The 24,108-nt window shown below is 37.0% G+C and overlaps 1 protein-coding gene across 3 annotated transcripts in view; it reads left to right on the top strand.

The window, feature by feature from the left end:
• LOC127841632 (neurobeachin-like) overlaps positions 1–24,108 on the top strand; it is a 232,466-nt gene that overhangs the window by 185,305 nt on the left and 23,053 nt on the right. For all 3 annotated transcript variants that reach the window (XM_052370615.1, XM_052370614.1, XM_052370616.1), the window contains 6 exons: positions 14,893–15,010; positions 17,823–17,925; positions 18,703–18,818; positions 19,457–19,569; positions 19,996–20,136; positions 23,228–23,347. In XM_052370615.1, the coding sequence (XP_052226575.1) occupies positions 14,893–15,010; positions 17,823–17,925; positions 18,703–18,818; positions 19,457–19,569; positions 19,996–20,136; positions 23,228–23,347 (711 nt within the window). The remainder of the gene's footprint in view (positions 1–14,892; positions 15,011–17,822; positions 17,926–18,702; positions 18,819–19,456; positions 19,570–19,995; positions 20,137–23,227; positions 23,348–24,108) is intronic.

Below are 24,108 nucleotides of genomic sequence, written 5' to 3'. Positions count from 1 at the left end.
CCAGCTTTTCGCGTGGTTGTTGATTTACTAATTGCGTCGCTTTGTCTACTGTTTTTGTTTTTATTGATGGTTTTTAAGTTAAAAATTAAATATGTTGTCAGTTTTACAACCGGCGGGCGCCTCACGAAACCGTGCTCCAAAAATAAAGTATTTGTAAATATATTAGACTACTGAAAAATGCAGATTTTTTAAACATGTATGTAAAACTATTATTTAATAAATAATAAACTTTGTTTAAACATGCCAATTGAATAAGATTTGAAATTAAAATATTACATTGATGTATAATGTTGAATATTAAAGAAAACTCAAATCAGCTCAACATTCCGAAAATATAGTTATATAATTTAGTTATCTGATATCGAATTTCATTCCATTGATTGCATTTTCAATTTGAAACGCATTCTTTCTTGGACTTAAAACGAATTGATTATATTATCTTCATCACGGAGATCTATACACTCTGATAACTCATGTATAATCATATGGTTCTCTTGGGTCGGTTGGTAAAGTTGTGTCGGTTGGTTCTGTTGTGTCGGTTGGTGCTCACTGTTCGAAAGTAGTTCTATCGTATATTTAATATCATTACTATCAAATAAGCATTGTTATCCCAAAATAGCATAGCCATGTAACCAATATTTTATAATAAAAAAAATATTATAATAATAATGAGAATATTCATAAAAATAATCAGAATACTTATGTAGATGATATTGACAAAATTGATAATAATTTATTACTATTTTATTATTATTTTATATAATTATTATTATATCCATTTTTTTGTATTATTATTAATGTTTCCGTTATAGTTATTTTTTTAAGTATTATTAAAATCATTATTATCATTACTTCGGTTGTTATTATAACGTAATATTACGTGTTAATAATAACAATAATAATATTTATATTAATATTATTTTTGTTATTATTGTTTCTAATGTTATTAATGTTATAATTATTATAACGGGTATTATTATTAATTTTATTATTATTATTATATTTGTGTGTAAATTTTTTTTTGTGGTGGTGTTATTATAGCGCAATTTGACATCGTTTCCCTATCAGTAGTGACGGATTATTATGCATATTACAATTTACTTTTGGTGTTTTGGTGACATTTTTTCATGTTTTGCTATCACAGAAATCACGTAACCTTTTATCGACGTCGCTTTGACAAAGAAAATATTCGATAAAACGCGTTATTATTTTACACTTCAAACGTATAAAGACAATCGCATGATGCATTTTGGAAATATATTCGTAATAAAATGCTTCAGAAAAAGGGAATTTTGCCATAAAATGCGTCAATGTCGACATTAAAATGAAACTACTTTGGGTAAAATGATTTTAATAGCCTTTGGTGTTGGTAAGCATTGTAATCGGGTGAAATTTGACGGACAGCTACGTATTTGATAGTCAATTTTATGTTATTTTGACCTTTTTTATACTCATCTTGCGTAGCGACAAAGAAAAGGTATGCGTTACTTTTTATTTCATTTCTAACATTTTTATTTCACCATTTATTTACGGCGGTAAAGTACCCGATTTCTTTGAAGGGAACGGGGTACGGGTCATGTTTTAGCGATATTCTTTGATGTTGTATTTAATTACTAATTGCTTATTTAATTGAGAAATTTTAATACTCTAAATCCAGGAAGTTATGTAAAACTTCCTGGATTTGGAGTATTTGAATGAATAAAAAATATTGTTGCGGAAACCATTACAATTGCAGTAATTACGTTGCTTGATCTTTAACAATGAATTTCATGTTATATTTGAAGATACAATTTTACTCTCACAAAATATATTTATTTATGTAGATCTAAATAATTTAAATAAAAACAAATTATGGCTATTTTTAAATATTGGTATAATGTTTCATTAAAAATGTAAATAACTATATTAAAATATTATTATTGCTGGTATAGATATATTTTTTTTTTAAATTCAGTTTTTGATCTCTCACACTTGAAACGCATAACTTCTTTAAACAAAAAAAGCATTCTATCGGAAAGTCGCGTGGTCTTTTAATTCATTTGTACATGGCGAGGGTCTGCTATGAAAGTCGGAGAATATTTCCGTCAGACTTTCAGTTGGTTCGCGGGACCCCTTCATCATCAGACTTTCAGTTGGTTCGCGGGACCACGCCATCATCAGACTTTCAGTTGGTTCGCGGCACCACGCCATCATCAGACTTTCAGTTGGTTCGCGGGACCACGCCATCATCAGACTTTCAGTTGGTTCGCGGGGCCACGCCATGCGAAATGTCAGACTTTCAGTTGGTTCGCGGGACCACGCCATCATCAGACTTTCAGTTGGTTCGCGGGGCCACGCCATGCGAAATGTCAGACTTTCAGTTGGTTCGCGGGACCACGCCATGCGAAATGTCAGACTTTCAGTTGGTTCGCGGGACCACGCCATGCGAAATGTCAGACTTTCAGTTGGTTCGCGGGACCACGCCATGCGAAATGTCAGACTTTCAGTTGGTTCGCGGGACCACGCCATGCGAAATGTATCGCCTTTAGTTGCAACTGATTATGTCGCATTCGTAAAATGGTTATTGTGGACTAATTGTTTACAGATGCACCGCCTTTCTTTTGTTCGAGTACTTTAATACAATTATAACCTTTGTACGGACCAAGCGGCATCACCATGTTGATCCCGGTGCTCCTATAAAAGTCATGTCGTCCGTCCATAACCATTGGTTAATGACATGTTCGGACCACACGGACGTTGACAATAATGGCCGTTAACTGGACCTTTGCTGACCACTGGCCGTCATGTCCCAGACAGACCGGCGCTGGGCTCATGATGATCGTCGCGCTTCCACCATAACCATAAACAGTGTCTTCTCTCATGAACTCCTTGCGAATTGTTGGCTATTTTCATGGCGACGAGGGAATAAAATAAACGTAGTTTTACACTTAGCATCACTGTGATATTATATTGTAAGATAATACTAAGTTTGTAATATCTCCGTTTACAGCCTACTCAATCAGTCACAAGGAGCAATATGAAAATGGTTATTATTCTTATATGCTACAACATATACGAGTCTATTTCCGTTGTCAACAATGTATTAAACTTGCAAAATAATGCGCACTCAACAAATCACACAACAAATCTATGTTTGCCTAAAGATAAGTAGATGTATTAAGTTAAATTTTGCCTCAAACATATTTCATCAAGATATTGGACCAAACTTCATTTGCAAATGAATAATTATAAAGTATCTAGAAGATTGCTTAATGAAACAGTTACATGACGTATTATGCTATTAATCACTAAAATAACTCAAAGTCTGCTAAGTATTTATTTCAAATTGTTCATGTATTTCGTTTATATGCACAGAACATTCTGAAAGACATACGTATTAAAGCGCGCGCACACGCACGCACGCACACTCGCCTTCTGAAAAATAAGTTTTCATAGAGAAATGTTGACGTACCGGTATTCAGTTTTTGTTTTGTTTTTGTTTTTAATGTACAAAAGGACGATGGATGTGAAATTTTGATATAATGGTTTTGGGCGTGCTTAATGCTCAGCAAGTGTAAAATGTCCACCTTTCGACTAATAAACGCCATCCGCGGAGCATGTGCGAACTTGAATGCCGATGACTTTAACTTGTTTATTGACGCAAACGGCAACACGTGTCACTGTGACTAGGTTACTTTTTGCGAAAACAAATATCAATAAAGGTACTTAATATTTCCATGTATAGCCAACCTTTTATTGCTCGAAACTGTCAAGGGTTGTTCTTATTCTTGAGAAAGATGTGGGGTACAACCTGCCATAATGGTCATCGCCCGTTTAGTGGTGATATGAACGGAACGACATGTTCATGGTCGAAAAAGCAATGATCCAGTGTCAAAAAATTGACAAGTTATGACTCTATGTGTCCAGGTGACACTTACAAATAATCTGAAATGCTAAATCTTTTGAAACCTCTATGCTTCATCGTAGACGTTTAACGTTAATAGTCGTTGATTTTAACGTGGACCCACCGTGAAATATTGACCACCGACCTTACCACACACTGACGTTACGTTAATGAATTTATTACGTTCCTTCATAGCTTTAAGACTGCGCGCGCAGTTGAATGTTGCGGTGTAAATGCCGGCGCCTGGCGTCCTCTCTCCCTGGACATCGCTGACCGCAATCATTGTTGTAATTATTCAGTGATGGCTCTGGGCAGGGAGTTGTTCGCATAAATCTTACAACGTAATGATGACAGTGCAATCACGCACGGTCCAGTAATGTACTGTTACTATCCTTCATTTGATTGTTCGTCCGTTCATCATAGCTGTTCATATATTTTCAATGGCGTTAATTCATACATGCTTGCATTTTTTATGCCTCCCTTCGAAGAAGAGGGGGTACATTGTTTTGCACATGTCGGTCGGTCCGTCGGTCGGTCCGTCCACCAGATGGTTTCCGGATGATAACTCAAGAACGCTTAGGCCTAGGATCATGAAACTTCATAGGTACATTGATCATGACTGGCAGATGAACCCTATTGATTTTAAGGTCACTAGGTCACTAGGTCAAGGTCACAGTGACTCAAAATAGTAAAATGGTTTCCGGATGATAACTCAAGAATGCTTAGGCCTAGGCTCATGAAACTTCATAGGTACATTGATCATGACTGGCAGATGACCCCTATTGATTTTCAGGTCACTAGGTCAAAGGTCACGGTCACAGTGACTCAAAATAGTAAAATGGTTTCCGGATGATAACTCAATAATGCTTAGGCCTAGGATCATGAAACTTTATAGGTACATTGATCATGACTGGCAGATAACCCCTATTGATTTTCAGGTCACTAGGTCAAAGGTCACAGTAACTCGAAATAGTAAAATGGTTTCCGGATGATAACCCAAGAATGCTTACGCCTAAGATCATGAAACATCATAGGAACATTGATCATGACTGGCAGATGACCCATATTGATTTTCAGGTCACAAGGTCAAAGGTGAAGGTCACAGTGACTCGAATAGTAAAATGGTTTCCGGATGATAACTCAAGAATGCTTATGCCTAGGATAATGAAACTGCATAGGTACATTGATCATGACTGGCAGATGACCCCTATTAATTTTCAGGTCACTAGATGAAAGGTCAAGGTCACTGACTTGAAACAGTAAAATGGTTTCCGGATGATAACTCAAGAATAATTAGGCCTAGGATCATGAAACTTCATAGGTACATTGATCATGACTGGCAGATGACCCCTTTTGATTTTCAGGTCAAGGTCACAGGGACAAAAAAACGTTTCACACAATGGCTGCCTCTACAACTGACAGCCCATATGGGGGACATGCATGTTTTACAAACAGCCCTTGTTAATCATCATTTTAATGACACCATTCATTTAATTCATAGTTTAATTTAACGTTTTTAAATTAATTTATTACCAAAGTTACCGAATCCGTGGTTGGCTTTGGAAATGTTGAATTTGTTTCTAACTCTAGGGAAGAGTGTATTCCGTTTCTACTGTGAGTTTGGATGGACGTGCAGTATCTACAAGGCTAGTGTCTGTCCTCGAGCCTTGGGCGATAATACACATTTATTAAATGTTTCTCCCGCCGATTAAGGCCGGCACCAAAACTATCCATTTCCTTCTAACGAGGTGCGGACCAAGGCGATCGGGTAGCCGCTCACTAATTTGTCATGCACTGCTGTTTGTTTGCAGATGTGTATCTGTTGGCTATTCCGTACGATTTGTTCCGTAATTATCGCTGGAATCTTGACCAGGCCTCGCATCTGTAACCTCGCCTAGCCATTGCAGTGCTTTGATGTGCGCCCTGAATTAATTACTGAACAGATTATATCAGAATGCGTCGTCATCTTTGCGGAGGGGTTGATTAGCTCTGTCAGCACAGGCAGATAACACAAACAACTCGCAAAGTTTGGGCAACGAAATTAATACATGTATGGCATTCTTACTCGTAATAGAAAGTTCTATCAAATAATATAAAATGATATACAATTACAAATTAGTACCATATGAATCGTATATGACTTGGGCACTGTAAGGAATTATAAATCTGCCAATAAAGAAATACTTGATACCATGATAGAGGTGTATAACACAAATTGACACAAGCTTCATGGCCATCGCAATTGCCCAAGTAACGAACCATTCACTTTGCTGTCTCGGAAATCTCTTTCATGAGCTGCAGATCGTTCTGTGGAAATTACGAGCTGTTTGATGTGTTGCGCAATAGTAATGAAAACGAGCGACAAATGTCTTGTGGTCCGAAATGTTCGGTCCGCCGCAGAGTCACGGGGTACGAGAAGCCGGACATCGGCCAATTTGATAGCCCCCTCAAATAGATTCAGACGATAAGGGACGCTAACTCATGATAATTATGATGAGGCATGCGCTTTTGATATCATCTCAATTGTCTTTGAGGAGTTAATTATGGAACAATTAAAGTGCGGCCGATAAAAGGACGACCCGACACGAGAGGCTGTTCTCGTTATCTTGGTTACGCTAGAATGGGTACTGTATGGGCACGGGCCTTAGAGGTGACGACTGATGGCAGCATATGGCCAGTTATGTTTGATTGAGCGTCTCGTTATGGCCAGATAATTCCTACCGCTCCTAATTATGACGTAATCCTGCTACATCGAATGAACGATGTTTTATGGGACGTGTTCACGGTTTGGCAAAATGGCAACTTTTTAAAACAGACAGACAGACATCAGGCAGTTTATTTAGACTTATACAACACTACATCGTCTTAATACTCAAATACACTGATTTTTATAAACTTTGTCGTAAATTCTGAATATGATCTGTTCATGACGGTATATTCAAACAAGCGAAATGATAGTCCTTACCAAGAACAGTATACAATATGTAATTTCGTGCATAAATAATAATCAATTAAGCTCGTAAACATATTAAAGCGTGTGTAGCTCTTTTCTTCGATATTTCGCAAAATAATCGTATTACTCACATAGCGTGTTAAATACGCTATTAATTTCAAAAGCTATTAATTTCGAAAGTCTGAATGGTCCAGTGGTAGCGAGTTGCGTTTTTCCTCCGAATACATGTATTAATTAAGTGAATTTATTAAAAACAACAAATAAGCAAACAGAAAATACTTGCATAATATCAATACATGTACATACATTTTGACATGCTACACATTCGTACTTATTTAAGTTGGCCTTTTCACGTTTTGGTAAATTGACAAAATTAAAAAAAAAGTTGTTTCAGAATAGAAAATTTTCGTTTTAGTTATGATATTTGTGAGGAAACAGTTATACTGAAGCATTTACCATGCTCTTAAATAGCCATTATATGAATCTTTTGACGATTTAAAAACATAAAACAATATAAAGCGTTGCAATGCGAAACGATTGAATAATTTGGAGTGCTCTGTTTTTGTCGTTATATTTTGTGAAACTACGAGGATTGCTTATATAAAGTATAAAATACATTCTTATTGGTAATGAGCACGGATGGCCGAGTAGTCTTATTGGGTAGATTTTAACTCCAGAACTCCAGGGGTCAGTGGTTCGAGCCCTGTTGAGGTTTACTTTTTTTCTTTGTTTTAAAAATTGTTTTCTTGTTTTTTTTACTGGAGCCTTTTAGATCCAATGTTTACATTAATCAGTATAAAGCATTTAATGACAAACCTCAATACATGCCAAAATCTGTGAAAAGGCCCTTAAGCTAAATGTAGATAATGCTTTGTGAATGTTTCTGAGAACCTTAGATGAGGTTGCATTCGCATGACAAGAAATAAAGTCTGCTGAATTCTCAAGAGAATACCATTCCGTGTGTCGTTTTCAGCAACAATTACTAACAGGACTTGGCATCATACTCCCAGTTTCCATGGCAACCGCCATCAAATATTCATTTGGAGAAGAAACTCGTGTTTTCAGCCTAAACTTTGGCCCTAAAATGTACTTACATATACGACGTAGTGTTATAGGGTACATATTCTGAATACATGTATGTATCTTTATTTGTGTCAGGAATCTAAAGGATTTGTTTGGAAATGTTGCACGTTCAACCCGCGACAGTGTTCCCTTATAATCGGAATGATTGAAAAAAAGACTCGAAGCAGTAAAGCACACTTATTTCATGCCAATTTGGCATTAGACATCAACGTGTTGAAATTACTCGAATGTAAACATGATGTCCTCAAATCTATAACCTTAAAAATAAATCACGAGCACTTTACAATATAGTTAAACATTATAGTTTGACAATAAAAATGCCCTATTTATAAATATGAACGTTTCATCTTTTATATGTATTTGGCTAATTTACTTACAAGAGTCATTGAACATTGAGCCTGATTGAGGTGAAACAAAGTATGTAATGTATTAAATCATCGTGATGTAAAAATTTTATTTAGCATAAGAATAGAGTATGGGTTTATTAGAGATTCTTGCTTCCCAAATATTTGTAATAGTTTTGTCCAAACAGAATGCGCAGTGGTCCATGTTTCGAACCTTCAGCTTTCACTACGAGGTCAGTCTGTCCAAAGACGTGCGATTGTAGACTTTCAGTTTGTACCAAGAGTGCTGTACAAGTTCGCTTTGTGAATGAAAATAAAGTATTGTGTCACCCATCTCCGCATTCATAACCAGTTATTCTCCTTGTGTAGGATGGGTGCTCAATGAAACACATCAGCGGTAAATGTAATTTTGTCAATCCGCTTAACTGCAAACAACACTAGGGCAGATTGATAATTCAATCTGTTCAAATGCCAGTTACCGATTATCACTCTTAGCCAAAAATTGATCGCAAAACATTTACGCGTCATCTTGCATTTATACATGTTTGACCCTATATTAAATTAAAAAATAAAATACTGTTATCCTCCAAGTGGATGTAAAACAATAGATCCCTCAATCCATCTTAGCCTTTTCACCGTTATACGACTCTGCACGCGATGCGGGTCTAATGGATGACCGTATTAATCACAGTGATAATCACCACTAACTGACGGCCAGCCTCTGCATGTTCGTGCTGACCGGACGAATGTCCGCCCTGACATATTGACCACCTGGCAGCCAACAGCGGTCACCGACGGCAGCCGTCGGCTAAGGTGGTTCTGTGAAATCATCATCATCTAGAGGTTAACAATTTCGCTTTGTCCCCGCTCCATGTCTTACGTTATAAAGGCACATATGTTGCAGGACGTGATGGTTGGTGGAATTTATGAATCATATGAAAGAACTGAATACAAACTTGAAGCGTTGGTTTAACCCATTTATGCCTAGCGTCTATAAAAAAGGCCGTGGCAAACAGCGTAGACCCAGATGAGACGCCGCATGATGCGGCATCTCATCAGGGTCTGCGCTGTTTGCTTAAAGGAATTTCTGTAAGAAATATTCTTGGTTTAAGTTCCTATCCGTTATGAATGATGTGGAACATTTTATTTTGTTTATATGACGTGAATTTCGCGAATGAGCAATTATAGAAGAACTCATGATAAAAGTGTATGGCTTTTTCCTTATTAACGGTTTGCAATCAATACAAATTGCGAATTGCTGTTTACGGAAGAGTTGTTGTTTCAAATCTAACGTTGACTTTCGTGGTGGCCTAAGATCGACATTTCTTAGAATTCGAAAAAGTACACCAACAAAACCGCCCTGACTAAATTGTCAATTGTTAACTAAAGAAAATTAATCGGTTTGTAATGTTGTAAAAACTGGCTAGACGATCCCTTGTAAGCGTTTTATAAGGCTCCAGATTGGACCGATAAATAACAATAAATAACGTTTTGTTTTAACAACAGGGTCTTGCTTACAAAATTTATGAGCATTTGCAGGCAGTGATGATTATGCATGTGATACTAATTGACTGGCGCGTCGATTTAAAATCGATAAATCAATACATCGGTTTTCCAAATCGATAACGTCTTTTAAAATCGACTGGGCTGGACATGTTGTAAACGGACGTGTCAAAAAATGTGACAATAAGTTGCGTAAGATTTCGTAAAACACGCTGAACAATCACTTTAATAATATTTAATTTATTATTACATGTAACGTTTTTTAAATCTAGGACAATCATTTATTTAATTTTTCATCTCTATCTTACACAACTATAAGAATGATAAAATGTGCATTTATTGATCGATTTATTAATAAAGTTATTTTTCATTACTAGCATTTATTTATTTACTATTCATTTTGTTAAATTACCATTTATATCGATATATTTCATTTATTTATTCATATGCCAGTTCTTATATTTCACAATACAATTAAAAATAAAACAGTAAACTATAGTGTCAGAGGTAATTATGTGGGAAGCTATTCGATGAGTAACGAGCCGGGGTAGTGTCATTGAAAGATGGACGTTTTTATTGACCGCAAGTATTCACCACAAGTATAACTTGCCTGACGTTTGATTTAACGTGGTTGCAGCGGCGATGATGTCGCCACCTGTCGGCCGCTCGCGCCCACGTTTATCGCGTCTCGTGCACTGGTGGGTGGGGTGAAACGGATAGGAAACACGTGGTGGGAGAAACGTTCTAGGCGTGCTGCGTCGGAAGTTGAGTAAGATCATGTAGGATGTCTTTTGAAATACAAAATGTATTAAATCATAAGAGGCTACCAATGCGTTTGTAGATATAGAACCGTGCGTGCGACGGAATAATAAATTCATGAAACCTCTTCATACTACATGTACTTTAAAAATTGCCGCATTGCACTCTCGAATTCACAACAGAAAAAGTCATTATCTAGACGAACGACCCGTGCTTCCGAAACAGTTCTGAATGCCTCTCAATGTATCCCACATTCACGAGACCGACTTATTAACCAAAAATAATATTCGTAAAATATCCGACACAAGAATGATAAACCTATACACCGTCTCCCTGACCTAGTGGTAAATGCTTTCCTACAGCAGCGAGAGGTCGAATGTTCCAGCCCCTTAAAGGGCACGATCAGGCATTACCAGTTGCCGACCCAGTCGACAGTTACAGCGAGGCGAGCCGTCCATTTAAGCGCCCATCCATACGGATAGAAATCAGGAGCAATGGTTTGCAGCAGAACGTGGTGTCCCATAACTCAAGGAAAGCTGCCCTCAAAACCCATGCGGTTCCTGTCCGTCTGGCCACACATCAAGAGTCAGATAATTTGATGATTCACATACACAACTATCACCGCAAGCATCTCCGCATGCTTACCTATCCAATCAGGCCCGGCATCGAACCTGTCAACTCCCATTAACTTCTGCATTAGGCTGCAACTCGCCGTTGTCTCATAAATAACTGCTAGATGAATATAATTTAAACAGAATTTACAGTACATGTATATGCATATCTGCACTGCATACATTTGTATGAGCCGCGCTCTCTGAAATCGAGGCTTGTTGCATGTGCCTAAAGTATCGTCCCATATTAGCCTTTGCAGTCCACACACGCTAATCTGTGCCGATAATTTCCGCTTACTCTTGATTATCGTATAGAAGAGATTAAATGTAGGCCTAATTAAATGTAAAGGACACAATCCATACAAGCGGAAACTGTCGTCCCATATAAGCATGGGGCGACACTTTACGCACATGCGTACAGTCGGATTTTCCTAGAGCTCGGCTCATATATACCAGCATGTTTTCGTTTGCTTTTCCCTAATCAATTCTTGTATTCAATGCTGATGTTCACTGTTGAACGTGTGGAAGTTTCTATATCAAGAAAGCTAAAACCTGTAACCTAAGTATTACTAAACTGACTGTAATTTACGACCAGTATGTTCATGTACATGGCGGAGACGTCTCTTCAGTGAAAGAACATTGCTAAATCAAGCGGCAATGAACACCTGCTCGTGGAAAATAAACGTTCACACCGAGGGAACGTAATTAACTTCCTGTCAAGTTATGAAATAATTTAATCTTTTAATTATCACCGTTGTCCAATATGTTGTCAACGCAATCTTTCAACCAACCCACCATTTGCCCGCCGCCATATTTCACAAGAAACCCGATTCCTCGGCCTTGTTTTCGCTTTTTAAGTTGCTGTCAAGATGTACCCTTTGTCGTTTGACTCGCGACTTTACTTCTAAAATTCGTCGTGACATGTCTTCACTGTGTTAAAGATGCTCTGTCATTTATGTGTTATAGATTGTTGTATGTTTGTTACGTAGTAAAAATGAGGATCCATACTTTATTGCCCATTTGAAGGAACGCGCCTGACGGAGGGTAGCGCTATCGATGGGTTTATCGTACGGTACCATCAAAGAAAAATACCCTGATATGTAAAATTTTAATAATATCGGGCATTTTTTTAAATAATTTCAATATTTACGTTACAGGCAGTTCGCACAGGCCAATCAAGGACGACACTTTCCGCCTTCAGTGGAGTATCGGTAAGAAGAGACTTCCTTTAAACGAAAAATTCCATTAACCCGGAAAGTGTCAACCCTGATTCCAGTCTACACGGCCTATCTTGGATGATGCTTTAACACATGTATTAAGCCCAGTTTTCCTAGAACGAAGCTCTTAAGTCAAAGTTGCTAATAGTATCGCTTTAAAGCGATGGATGAAACCGAGCTTGTCTTCTTCCGGGCATGATGGCCACAGGTGTGCTGATATTAGATCATAAGACGAGATAGCGAGAGATTAATTGAAGTTTACTTACACCTTTGTCGCGTGGTCTCAGATGCGGACATTGTAAGAAATAAATTGAAACGAGCCCTTCAGATGCGGAGTTTTGTTTCCTGAAAATTAATAAAATTTCAGGAGAGAGATGTGTGCTATATTAATCACTTGTAAAGAGACGCTGCGTTTTGTGACAGTATTTTGATGTTTAATGAATTAAGACTGCAATTTACAACTATTAATAAATATGGCCGTAAATTTCCCTTAATTTTTTATTACAACAAAATTAAGTTCCCATATCTAGCCTTTACAAATCTTATCATGTTACCTTATCTCTTCGTGTCATTGTATTTCTTAAGAACTGATTATCATAAGGCACATTTCCTCCTCATCATATCTGAGACAACAATGCTATTAGAATTTAAAACTATTTACGCGGCCTTTGTGATCGATAATAAATGCCGTCGCGAATAAGACCGGCATTACATCTCTTCAGACAGTAAAACCAGTCTCCGTAGTGCGGGGATCAGAAATTGCCGGTTGCGTCGCCTCGAATTAACGGAGATGGACGTCAAAGCGGCCAGCGCAGGCTGTTGTAGCTGATACATATCAAGTTATGGAGAGGAGGAATCTCCCTAAGGCCGCCATCTTGCTGCCTGGCCTTGCCGGCGAATCAGCTTCGTCACGCGAGATGTAGTTGTTCACATGAAATATTTGTCGTTTCTAATTCCGTAGCCGTACAGTTACCATGACAACTCGGGATTTTACGCGTCCGGACCCGGAATTAATTGCCTGTTTCTCGTCCTTAGCGATTCTTCGATCAGAAATGATAGAGTAGGTCGGAGTTTGTTTTGGAACGGCGGAGGTCGGAGCGGAATGGAATAATTATACGAATAAAATAGTCATTCCATCAATTTAGATCGACCGAAGGGATAGTTTACAGAACAAGCAAAATGGTTTCATAGCATGCCAGTGGCTTTCCCGTAACGCTGTATTGATAGTTTGTTTTGCCAGCGTGAAATGAAATTGTGATGAGCTAGCCGGCTGGAAAACGAACTCATTTGCCGGGAAAATGAAGACGTCACTCACCGGCAACTATTGTTTCAAAACAGTAATCTCTAGTAAATCCATTCTTATTGCAAAAAGTCACGACACTCAAATGCATAATTGCTTTGAAATCAAAATATTGAGTTGTCCCGAAAGGTTTTTGTATTGTCTGTCTGAAACAGATTTGTCATTGAATGAAGATTTTAAGTTATCTATGTCAACTATGTAAATGTGTTACTTAATCTAGTACATATTTAAATTTCTGCGTTAAATGCCTTTTTATTATTTATTGAGTGATTTTAGTGCACATTAAGACAGCTATAGCTTAAATCCATGAAAATAAACTACGGTACAAATAATACATGTATTCGTTCTCAGAACGATAAGCGTTTTAGGTACTTTGAGCCGTCCCGTGTTTTATAAATTTTACTTAATTTCTTAAACTTTACAATGACAGCAAGACAAACTTTACAATGACAGCAAGAAAAGTAAGTTTCCAGACATGTACGCTTTCAAGGAGATGTTTCCGTGACGGCATGCCTTTTCGCTCCCTTCTTTTTGCAAGACGCCGCACGTAATTCTCGTGTGGCACGTAAATCTCGTGTGGCAACAATATGCGTAGTTTCCAGGGACAACTGCGACGGATGAAGTTGTCAATTATGGGTATAATTTCTAATTAGGAAAATACACATTTCTGTTGGTGTCAGTTAAAAATCTACTCGTGGAAATTGTTACCAAGGAAACCGTCCCTGTGGGCCTATTTTGTTCGAAAGAGTTCCTGGCATACGACATTGAGTTTCCGTCAAAATTTTACAAATGACGTGCGTGCCGGCCGATGTATCTCCGCTCAGGGAGCTATCGATATTAATATTTGATTAGCACATTTGTCTTTTGTGAGTCAATTAGCGCGAACATTCGAATTCATGCATGAAATATGTAATAGTATTAATTGTTTAGTGACGTCACTTTGCTGGTTTGTGTACATGCAAAGCATGTGCAATCTATGTGACAGCACGTTTGGGTCCTAACGTCCCGAAGCTTGTGTTTTCAATTGTTAATTGGTCAATAAACAACGATTTTGAGTTCTGGTGCGTAGGAATTGAAACACGAGAATTAAGGCTGATAAAGGACGACACTTTCCGCTTGAATGATATTTTTCGTTTGACGTATGTCTCTTCTAAGAGAAAGTCCAGTTCAGAATTGCATTCAAACTCGCTTTTTCAGAGAACGACTCAACTCTAAGGTTCCCGCACTCGTATGTTTCAGGTGCTGGCCTACATCGACTGTCTGCATGGCAAGTGGAACTTCAACGAGATTCGCGCCATCTTCTCGCGCCGCTACCTGCTGCAGAATGTCGCCATCGAAATATTCCTCGCAAACAGAAGTAAGACATACGCCATGAATACAACATTTATAGAATTAAATACACGAGTTCTCTTTGAAGTCGCGTGTAGAATTCTTTGTATCATACTGTGATTTTAATGCTGTATGCATTCCTAGATAACTGACGTATAAATATAATAATTATACTTATACGTATTATTGTAATAATTATACTTATACTTATTATTGTAATAATTATTATTGTTTTTCATCTTATTATATAATCATTATTATTCGTAATAAAGCCTAGATTTCAAATTTGATTGTGGAAGGGAAGTAACTCTTGTTCAGTGTGGCAGTAGGAGTTGCTCCCCCTGAATAAAGACGGACTTATTTCATTCGATTTTCTCAAAGTATTTATATGTTTATATATGTATAATGTGAATAAAAATCAATTAAAACATGCATGCAAACAAAGGATTTTTGAAATATGTTCATCCCCCCCCCAAAAAAAATCCATCTTTAAATTATTATGGTATTCTTCATTTTTTTATCATTTCAGCAAGAGGTACATTTTAGTTCAGTAAACCATTTGCCAGATTTTAACCTCTATCATTAGCTAACAGTGTTTTCAAAATAAAAGTTCAATTATGAGCACTAAAGAAATTTTTAGCTCGGCTGTTTTTGGAGAAAACCTGAGGTATTGTCATAGCTAGCTCGTCGTCCTTCGTCTGCCGTCCGCTGTGATAAAACTTTAACATTGGCTCTAAAATCAAAGTGTTTGCACCTACAACTTTGAAACTTCATATGTAGATGCACCTTGATGAGTTCTACACGCCACAACCATTTTTGGGTCAATAGGTCAAAGGTGAAGGTCACTGTGACCTTTAAAAAAATTTTTTAAAAAAGCATTTATTCAAAACTGCATCCACAGCCGAGCGTTTGCACCCGTTATGCGGTGCTCTTGTTACATTCATATTTCCAAGTGTCTCTGCAAGCTCTAATGTTTTGTTTATATGATCAGCGTATATGGACAATAAGTAAAAATGAAAGGGAACTGTTAAACTAAGCTTCATGGTACAAACAGTATTGCAACTCTGATAATAGATAAGATTTACAGTCTGAATCAGTGTCGCTGAAGTAGAGACATTTGCATGCATATTTTCTGCTGGTACTAAAATTAGGTGGGATTAAACAGTAAAGATTCAGAACAATATTGTAGAATGCATAGTTATTGTCGGCAGGTTATGGCAAAATCTCTTTGTTCACCATCACATTATTTATATACCATACACCAACATTGGGCTAAAATGTAGAACAGTATAGCATCGCAATTATGATATAACTAAACTTAACAAGCAACACTGTTTTCATATATCGGACACAGACCTGTTACAGTACCGGTACTGAAATTGTAGTATATAATCATATTGTATACGTAGCACACTGACTGCAAAATGGTTGCTAGTTACATACCAAGATACCATGCTGTAAGTCTGGTCATTTAATCATGTGTTTTGTTTTTTATCCTTTTGTTTTTGTATCCTTATATAGATTTAAATTAACAACTACATACACTATATTGTGTTTTTATACAACCAGGCCTTCAACCTGTTTCAATTATTAACTAAGTTTGTTATTTTCTTCCCTTTAACATGTTGTAAAGGTCTTAAAGGGATCTTTTCACGGTTTGGTAAATTGACAAAATTGAAAAAAGTTGTTTCAGATTCGCAAATTTTCATTTCAGTTATGATATTTGTGAGGAAACAGTATTACTGAACATTTACCATAGTCCAATATAGCCATTATATGTATCTTTTGACGATTTGAAAACCTAAAAATTATAAAGCGTTGCAACACGAAACGATTGATTAATTTGGAAAGTTCTGTTGTTGTTGTTTAAATTTATGAAACTACGAAGATTGCTTATATAAGGTATAAAATACTTAAACAGTGTATATACAGCGGAAGAGCCGAGAGGGCTAATGCGCTTTTACTTCAGACTAACTCCAGGACTCCGGGGGTCACTGGTTCAAGCCCTGGTACCGGCTACTTTTTTTTCCTTTTTTAATTTTATTCTTGATTTTTTACTGGAGCTTTTAAGACCCAATGTTTACATTTATCAATATAAAGCATTTAATGACAAACTTCAAAATATGCCGGAATCTGTGAAAAGGCCCCTTTAATGAAAGACTATTCAATGCAATAAGGCTAGTATAATCTGAAGACAGGTGAAGCAAAAAAATCTTAATTTCGCAATGCTGTTTTGCTCCATTTCAAAGTGGCATTAAAAAAGAGCATCAAACAAATAAATGATCCAGTAACAATACATAAAAAATGATAACATTTTGTTACACTTTTGCTTTGAATGACTAATACAGTAATTCCATGTTTACTGTTTACAGAAAAAGAAAGACACAATACATCTGGATAGAAAGTGTTGTATATCCTTGTTATCATGACAATCATGTCATAACCATCCAATTCTTAGACTTACCACAAAATTTGTATTGAAATCGTACTGTTTTTAAAAGGCTTTAAATGTTTTAACAACCCTTTACTATAAGAATCTTCATTTAAAGGTATTTGACAATGATACAACATTGTTTTCTTATTTTTTAATACACAAAGTTTATAAATGTTTAGTTAACATGCATTGCGTAAAAATTGATGCAAAATTAAACTATCAGTAGTATCATGGTTTTAGTTAGAGTTAGTGTATCATAAAAGTGTGCAATCCATTGAGATCATTGAATCAAAATTATATCAAAATTGTATCAAAATACAATGAAATATATTCAAACGTCTAAGAATGTTTCCGTAAACGGGGGCTCTATTGTGTAACTTTTTTCCGGTACTGATATGCCTTTCAGCCGCAATCATGTTTGCATTCCCTGACCATGCCACCGTAAAGAAGGTGATCAACGTGCTACCCAGGGTCGGCGTAGGGGTCAAGTATGGACTCAGCCAGTCAAGGTATACAGGGCAACAGAGTCGAACATGTTTAAGTTTCACTTGAGGTTTAAACCTACCGGTATTTTAATGAGTAAAAATTTGAATTGAAACCTTGGGCTACTGAAGGCACCCGTCAGTATGTTTCCTTTGAAGAATCAGTACATGGTGTCTTTGTAAAGACCTTGAAAGTGTGTCCTTTTGGAGAGTTTCACTCCTTAATGTCTTATTTGAAAGGCATAGCAAATACTCAGTTTCACATGGCCTAAAATGAACATACCTGCAATCCATGTCTTGTGGGGCTGTGTTATCAATTGTTATTCTGATTGTAGTAATTTGAATGATTTTTTGTTTCACATAAACATAACAAAATGATTATTGTAATTATGATCAATGTCATAAGAAAAAATGTGACATTTTCACGTGATAATGGTAAGTTAAAAGTTGGTTTTCTGCAATCATGAGCTTAAATTTTGGGTCATACCTGTTTTATTCATTCATATAAATCATATAAGCCTCATACAGGCAAAACTGGTCTTAATGCATGTGCAAAAAGTGTCATTCTATATTAGCCTGTGCAGTCAGTACAGGCTAATCAGGGACAACACTTCACTTTTATGGAAACACAATGTTTGAAGGGATGTCCCTTCTTTGCAAAAATCTTTTTTTAAATGGAAAGTGTGATCCCTGATTAGCCTATGCAGACTGCAAAGTCTAATCTGGGTCAAAATGCAAAGCACATGCATTAAGCCCTGTTTTTGCAGAATGAGGCTCATATGTTTGTACTGTTCTCTTTTATAGACGAATGTCCTCTGCATCAGGCAAGCAGCTCTTTAAGTTATCACAGATGACCCAGAAGTGGCAGCGGCGAGAAATCTCCAACTTTGATTATCTTATGTACCTTAACACCATAGCTGGTAATTGGGAAATGCTTTGTAAATTAACAACAATGGTTCAAACTCTGCATACACGTTATTGCTATATAAGGAAACTAATTTAATTATTTAATAAAACCTCAGATACCTTAACTATTAGAGCCTCACTGTGGGAGAATGGGCTTTAATATATGTGCCTTAGTGTTGTCCTTGAACAGCTTTTTCTGTTCCCACATGCTAACCAGGGACAACACTTTCTGATAAATTGATTTTCTCTAACAACAGTCTTCCTTTTAATGAAACATTCCATATAAGCGGAAAGTGTTGTCCCTAATTAGCCTGTGATGACTGCACAGGCTAACCAAGGACGACACTATGCACATGCATTAAGCCCTGTTTTCCTAGAGCACAGCTCATTTATTTTTGGTAGCTGATGCTTATTCATCCATTTCTCACCAGGTGAATATCTATCCCATAAGTATCAGTCTTGGCAAAAAAAGAAAAGGAAGGAAGAAAACAAAGATAGTAATATTAATTCAACAAATGCACAGCTTTTTCTAGACAAACATATGGTATTTTATCTTGATGAGTTCATCTCATAGGTATCAATATTGTACATGCATGTGCCATTAATGGATTACATGTAATATTTACAACAAGGTGTTTGGGTTTGTTTTCAGGTCGCACCTACAATGACTTGAACCAGTACCCAGTGTTTCCTTGGGTGATAGTCAACTATGACACAGATGAGCTCGATCTCTCTCAGCCCAATAACTTCCGGGATCTCTCAAAGGTAGCGTGCTAACACTTACCTGATTTGAAGTCATGTGTTTGGATTCCATTTAATGTTTTGACAATGTCTTATAAAAAAAAAAAATCTCCACCACAGTGACTAGGACATTTACTGATTTCTTTATTGACAAAGACAACAAAAAATTTTCTGCCCAATACAAATTAAAAAAAAAACGATCCTGCGTACAACATTTAAAGATATTATTTTCGTTGCAAAAAGATATCCTATAAGAATGATTGTCAGAGTATATTCACTAGTTAATACCAGTAAAACCATTTCTTTGCTGCTTCTGATGTGTAACAATTGAACTTCCCTATCTGAACCTTTGTTAGTTAATCAATCATCAGAATTCTCATTCAATATTACTTTGCAGATCAACAATTAAATGTCAACGCTTGTTCCTTAAGTGTATTGCCTCACTTGCAGCCTGTGGGTGCGTTGAACCCGAGTCGCAAGGAGTTCTTTGAGGATCGTTACAACACGTGGGAACACGATCAGATCCCTCCATTCCACTATGGCACTCACTACTCCACCGCCGCATTCACACTCAACTGGCTCATACGAGTGGTGAGTTTGATAAACAGGGCAACTTGTGGGTATAGTGGCTCATAAATTTAGCCTTGTTCTGAGAAAAATGGGCTTAATGCATATAAATTATTAAGTTTCTACCCAGATTTGCCTGTGAAGTCCGCTCAGGATAATCATGGTCGACACTTTCCGCGTTTATGGTAGTTTTCATTTAAGGGAATTCTTTTCTTAGTAAAAATCCAGTTTAGGCGGAAAGTCTTATCCCTGATTAGCCTGTGGAGACTGCACAAGCTGGGACAACACTTTAGGCACATGAATTAAGCCCTGTTTTCTCAGAACAGCACAACCAGATCCCTCCTTTCCACTACAGCAAACACTACTGCCACATTCACACTCAACTGGCTCTAACGAGTGGTGGGTGTCATATGACCACTGATCTGGGATTACACTTTCCGCCTACATGTTTTATTGTTAAGATGAGACATCCTTTAAATGAAAAAAACCTTTACAGCGTGAAGTGTTTTCCCTGATTAGCCTGTGTGTACTACACAGGCTAATCTGTGAAGACACTTTGCACACATGCGTTAAGCCTAGTTTTCTCAGAATGTGGCTTATATATATATGGCCTCTTTTTGGTCCATTAACTCATAAATTTAATGTCCAGTGAAAGCAACAGTCTTAGAACTGTATATTTTAGACATAGATTCTGAAGGACAAATGGTGATCAAACATTTGAAAATAATTTGGACAGACCGGTTGTTTAAAAATAACACATAATACAGGGTAAAATACAAAAATTTAAATAAACAGACAAGTTGAGCATTTTTATGCAACTGGGCAACCTTATAGTTTAATTTTTGCCACCTTAGTATTTGGACTATCTTACATGACACCATTAGATGTTTTCTTGAAAAGTTGTGTTTTGTTTTATAACCAGGTTTTCCGAAGGAAAAAACTGGTTATTAGATTGGTGAATGCGGGCAGGCTGGCTGGTGGGGGGGTGGGCGGAACAAGCTTGTCCGGGCCATAACTATGTCGTTCATTGTCAGATTTTAAAATCATTTGGCACATTTGTTCACCATCATTAGACGGTGTGTCGCGCGAAAAAATTACTTAAATTTCTCCAAGGTCAAGGTCACACTTTGAGTTCAAAGGTCAAAAATGGCCATAAAGGAGCTTGTCCAGGCCATAACTATTTCATTCATTGTCAGGTTTTAAAATCATTTGGCACATTTGTTCACCATCATTAAGTGGTGTGTCCCGCGAAAGAATTACGTCAATATCTTCAAGGTCAAGGTCACACTTTGAGTTCAAAAGTAAAAAATGGCCATAAATGAGCTTGTCCGAGCCATAACTATGTCATTATACCCCCACAAAACAAAGTTTAGGGGGTTATATAAGAGTGAACTTGTCAGTCAATATGTCGGTTGGTCGGTCTTTCTGTCGGTCCGTATTAAGTCTCTAATTCAAGTAGTTTTCATCCGATCTTCACCAAACTTGGTCAGAAGTTGAATCTAGATGATCTTAAGGCCAAGTTCGAAACATGGGTCTTGCCGGGTCAAAAACTAGGTCACGGGGTCACTTAGTGCGTTTTTTAACATTCAGCATGGTGTCCTCTCTCTTATTCAAGTAGTTTTCATCCGATCTTCACCAAACTTTGTCTGCAGTTTTATCTAGATGATCTGAAGGCCAAGTTCGAACATTGGCCATGCCAGATCAAAAACTAGGTCACAGGGTCACTTATTACATTTTACACATTGAGCATGGTGTCCGCTCTCTATTTCAAGTAGTATAAATCCGATCTTCACCACACTTGGTCAGAAGTTGTAACTAGATGATGTGTAGGTCAAGTTTGAACATGGGCCATGCTGGTTCAAAAACTAGGACACTTAGTGAGTTTTAAATCTCACCATGGTGTCTGCTCTCTAATTCAAGTAGTTTTTATCCAATCTTCACCAAAATTGGTCAGAAGTTGTATCTTGATAATGTCTAGGGCAAGTTTGAATATGGGTCATGCCGGGTCAAAAATAAGGTTATGGTGTCACTTAGTGCGTTTTAAACATCACAATGTTGTCCGCTCTCTAATTAAAGTAGTTTTCATCCAATCTTCACCAAACTTGGTCAGAAGTTGTATCTAGATGATGTCTAGGTCAAGTTTGAATATGGGTCATGCCGGGTCAAAAACTAGGTCACGGGGTATCTTAGGGCGTTTTAAACCTCAACATGTTGTCCGCTCTCTAATTCAAGTAGTTTTCATCCAATCCTCACCAAACTTGGTCACAAGTTTTATCTAAATGATCTCTAAGACAAGTTTGAACATTCCGGGCCTAAAACTAGGTCACTGGGTCACTTTGTGCGTTTTTTAACATTGAGCATGGTGTCTGTTCTCTAATTCAAGTAGTTTTCATCTGATCTTCACCAAACTTGGTCAGAAGTTTTATGGAGATGATCTTAAGGCCAAGTTAGAACATGGGCCTTTCTAGGTCAAAAATTAGGTCAAGGGGTCACTTAGTGCGTTTTAAAAATTGAGCATGGTATGTGTCAATGCGGCATGTGGGGGTAATAGTCACGTTTGTGACAAAGCTCTAGTTTATTGTCAGATTTTAAAATCATTTGGCACATTTGTTCACCATAATTGGACGGTGTGTTGCGCGAAAGAATTACGTAGATATCTCCAAGGTCAAGGTCGCCACGACTAAAATAGATCGAGTTTGAATCAAGGGGGGTAACTGTGATGAACAATCAGTAGGAATGCACATTTTGAGTTGTAATTGTCTCCCTTTATTAGACTTTTTTTTTTCAAAAACCTGGTTTTGTGACAATTTTGCCCCTTGTTGTTTATTTTCAAAATATGACTACAAATGATCGCTTGTGTTTCCAGTTTTCTACACCTTTCTAAATGATCCCTTCTTTCAACACAAACCTAAAATATTCCTTTATATAAGTATTTGTAGCTCTTTCTGAATAGATCAGTCCTCTATTCATGCTCTTCATATCCCCCAATTTAGGAAAGGTAGTCCACCAGCACAGCTATTATTTCAATCATTATTTTCACATGCTTCAATATGTGCTTTTTCCTATTCTAATTCTATTCAAATTCAACAGGTTTAAACCAAATCTCCCATTTCAGGAGCCATTCACGTCCATGTTCCTCAACCTGCAGGGAGGCAAGTTTGATCACGCCGACCGCATCTTCCACTCCGTCTCTCAGGCCTGGAAGAACTGCCAGCGAGACACGTCTGATGTCAAGGTAAGGCATGGCCAGTACTAATGTCCAGCCAGGTTTTGTTATCAATGTTTAGTCACCTACAGAGTTGACTTAGATGAAGTTTTTTACACTTATAAAGAGCAATGTATGGTTTATGGATTTTTCCGAACAAAGATCAAAGGTAAAGTTGCTGTTACTTAAAATAGAAAGAAATTACTCAAAATTCACATATATGAAAAAAGTACATATTGAAATATCATAGAAGTTGTTACATAAATATGGTTATAGTTTTGCCAAAGTCTGTCATTTATTCCCTTCCACTGTTCATCTGTCCTTCTGTATGTCTGCCCACTAAAATTGAAATATTTTAATAGCTGAAATGGTAAATATGATATTATTATGAAACTTTGTATACACATTCAGTGATTCAGTTTTCTGTACATATATCAATCCCTTCTTCTGTGCATAGGTCTGCTTGTCTGTTTGCAAATTGGACTTGAAATTCTAAAAAGTACTGAAGATAATGGGACAAAACTTGGTTAACTTATAAAAGGCCATATGGGAATATTGCAAGGTCTTTCAGTTTTCGCCTGAGGTCAAAGGTCAAACGATCATGTCAATTTAAATAAAATAAGAACATAAATTAATATTAAAATTACACAGCAACTTAATAAGATATTATCATGAAACTTTGTATGTACAGGGCACTGTCTGTCTCAGTGTGTATGTCTGCTGGTCCCTTCCTCTGTTCACTTATTTATCTGTCTGTCTGTCTGCAAAAAGAAGAGAAATATATTTAAATG

Source organism: Dreissena polymorpha, chromosome 8 (genome assembly GCF_020536995.1).
Source record: "Dreissena polymorpha isolate Duluth1 chromosome 8, UMN_Dpol_1.0, whole genome shotgun sequence".
Taxonomy (NCBI): Eukaryota; Metazoa; Mollusca; class Bivalvia; order Myida; family Dreissenidae; genus Dreissena; species Dreissena polymorpha.
This window is presented reverse-complemented; position numbering and strand designations above follow the sequence as displayed.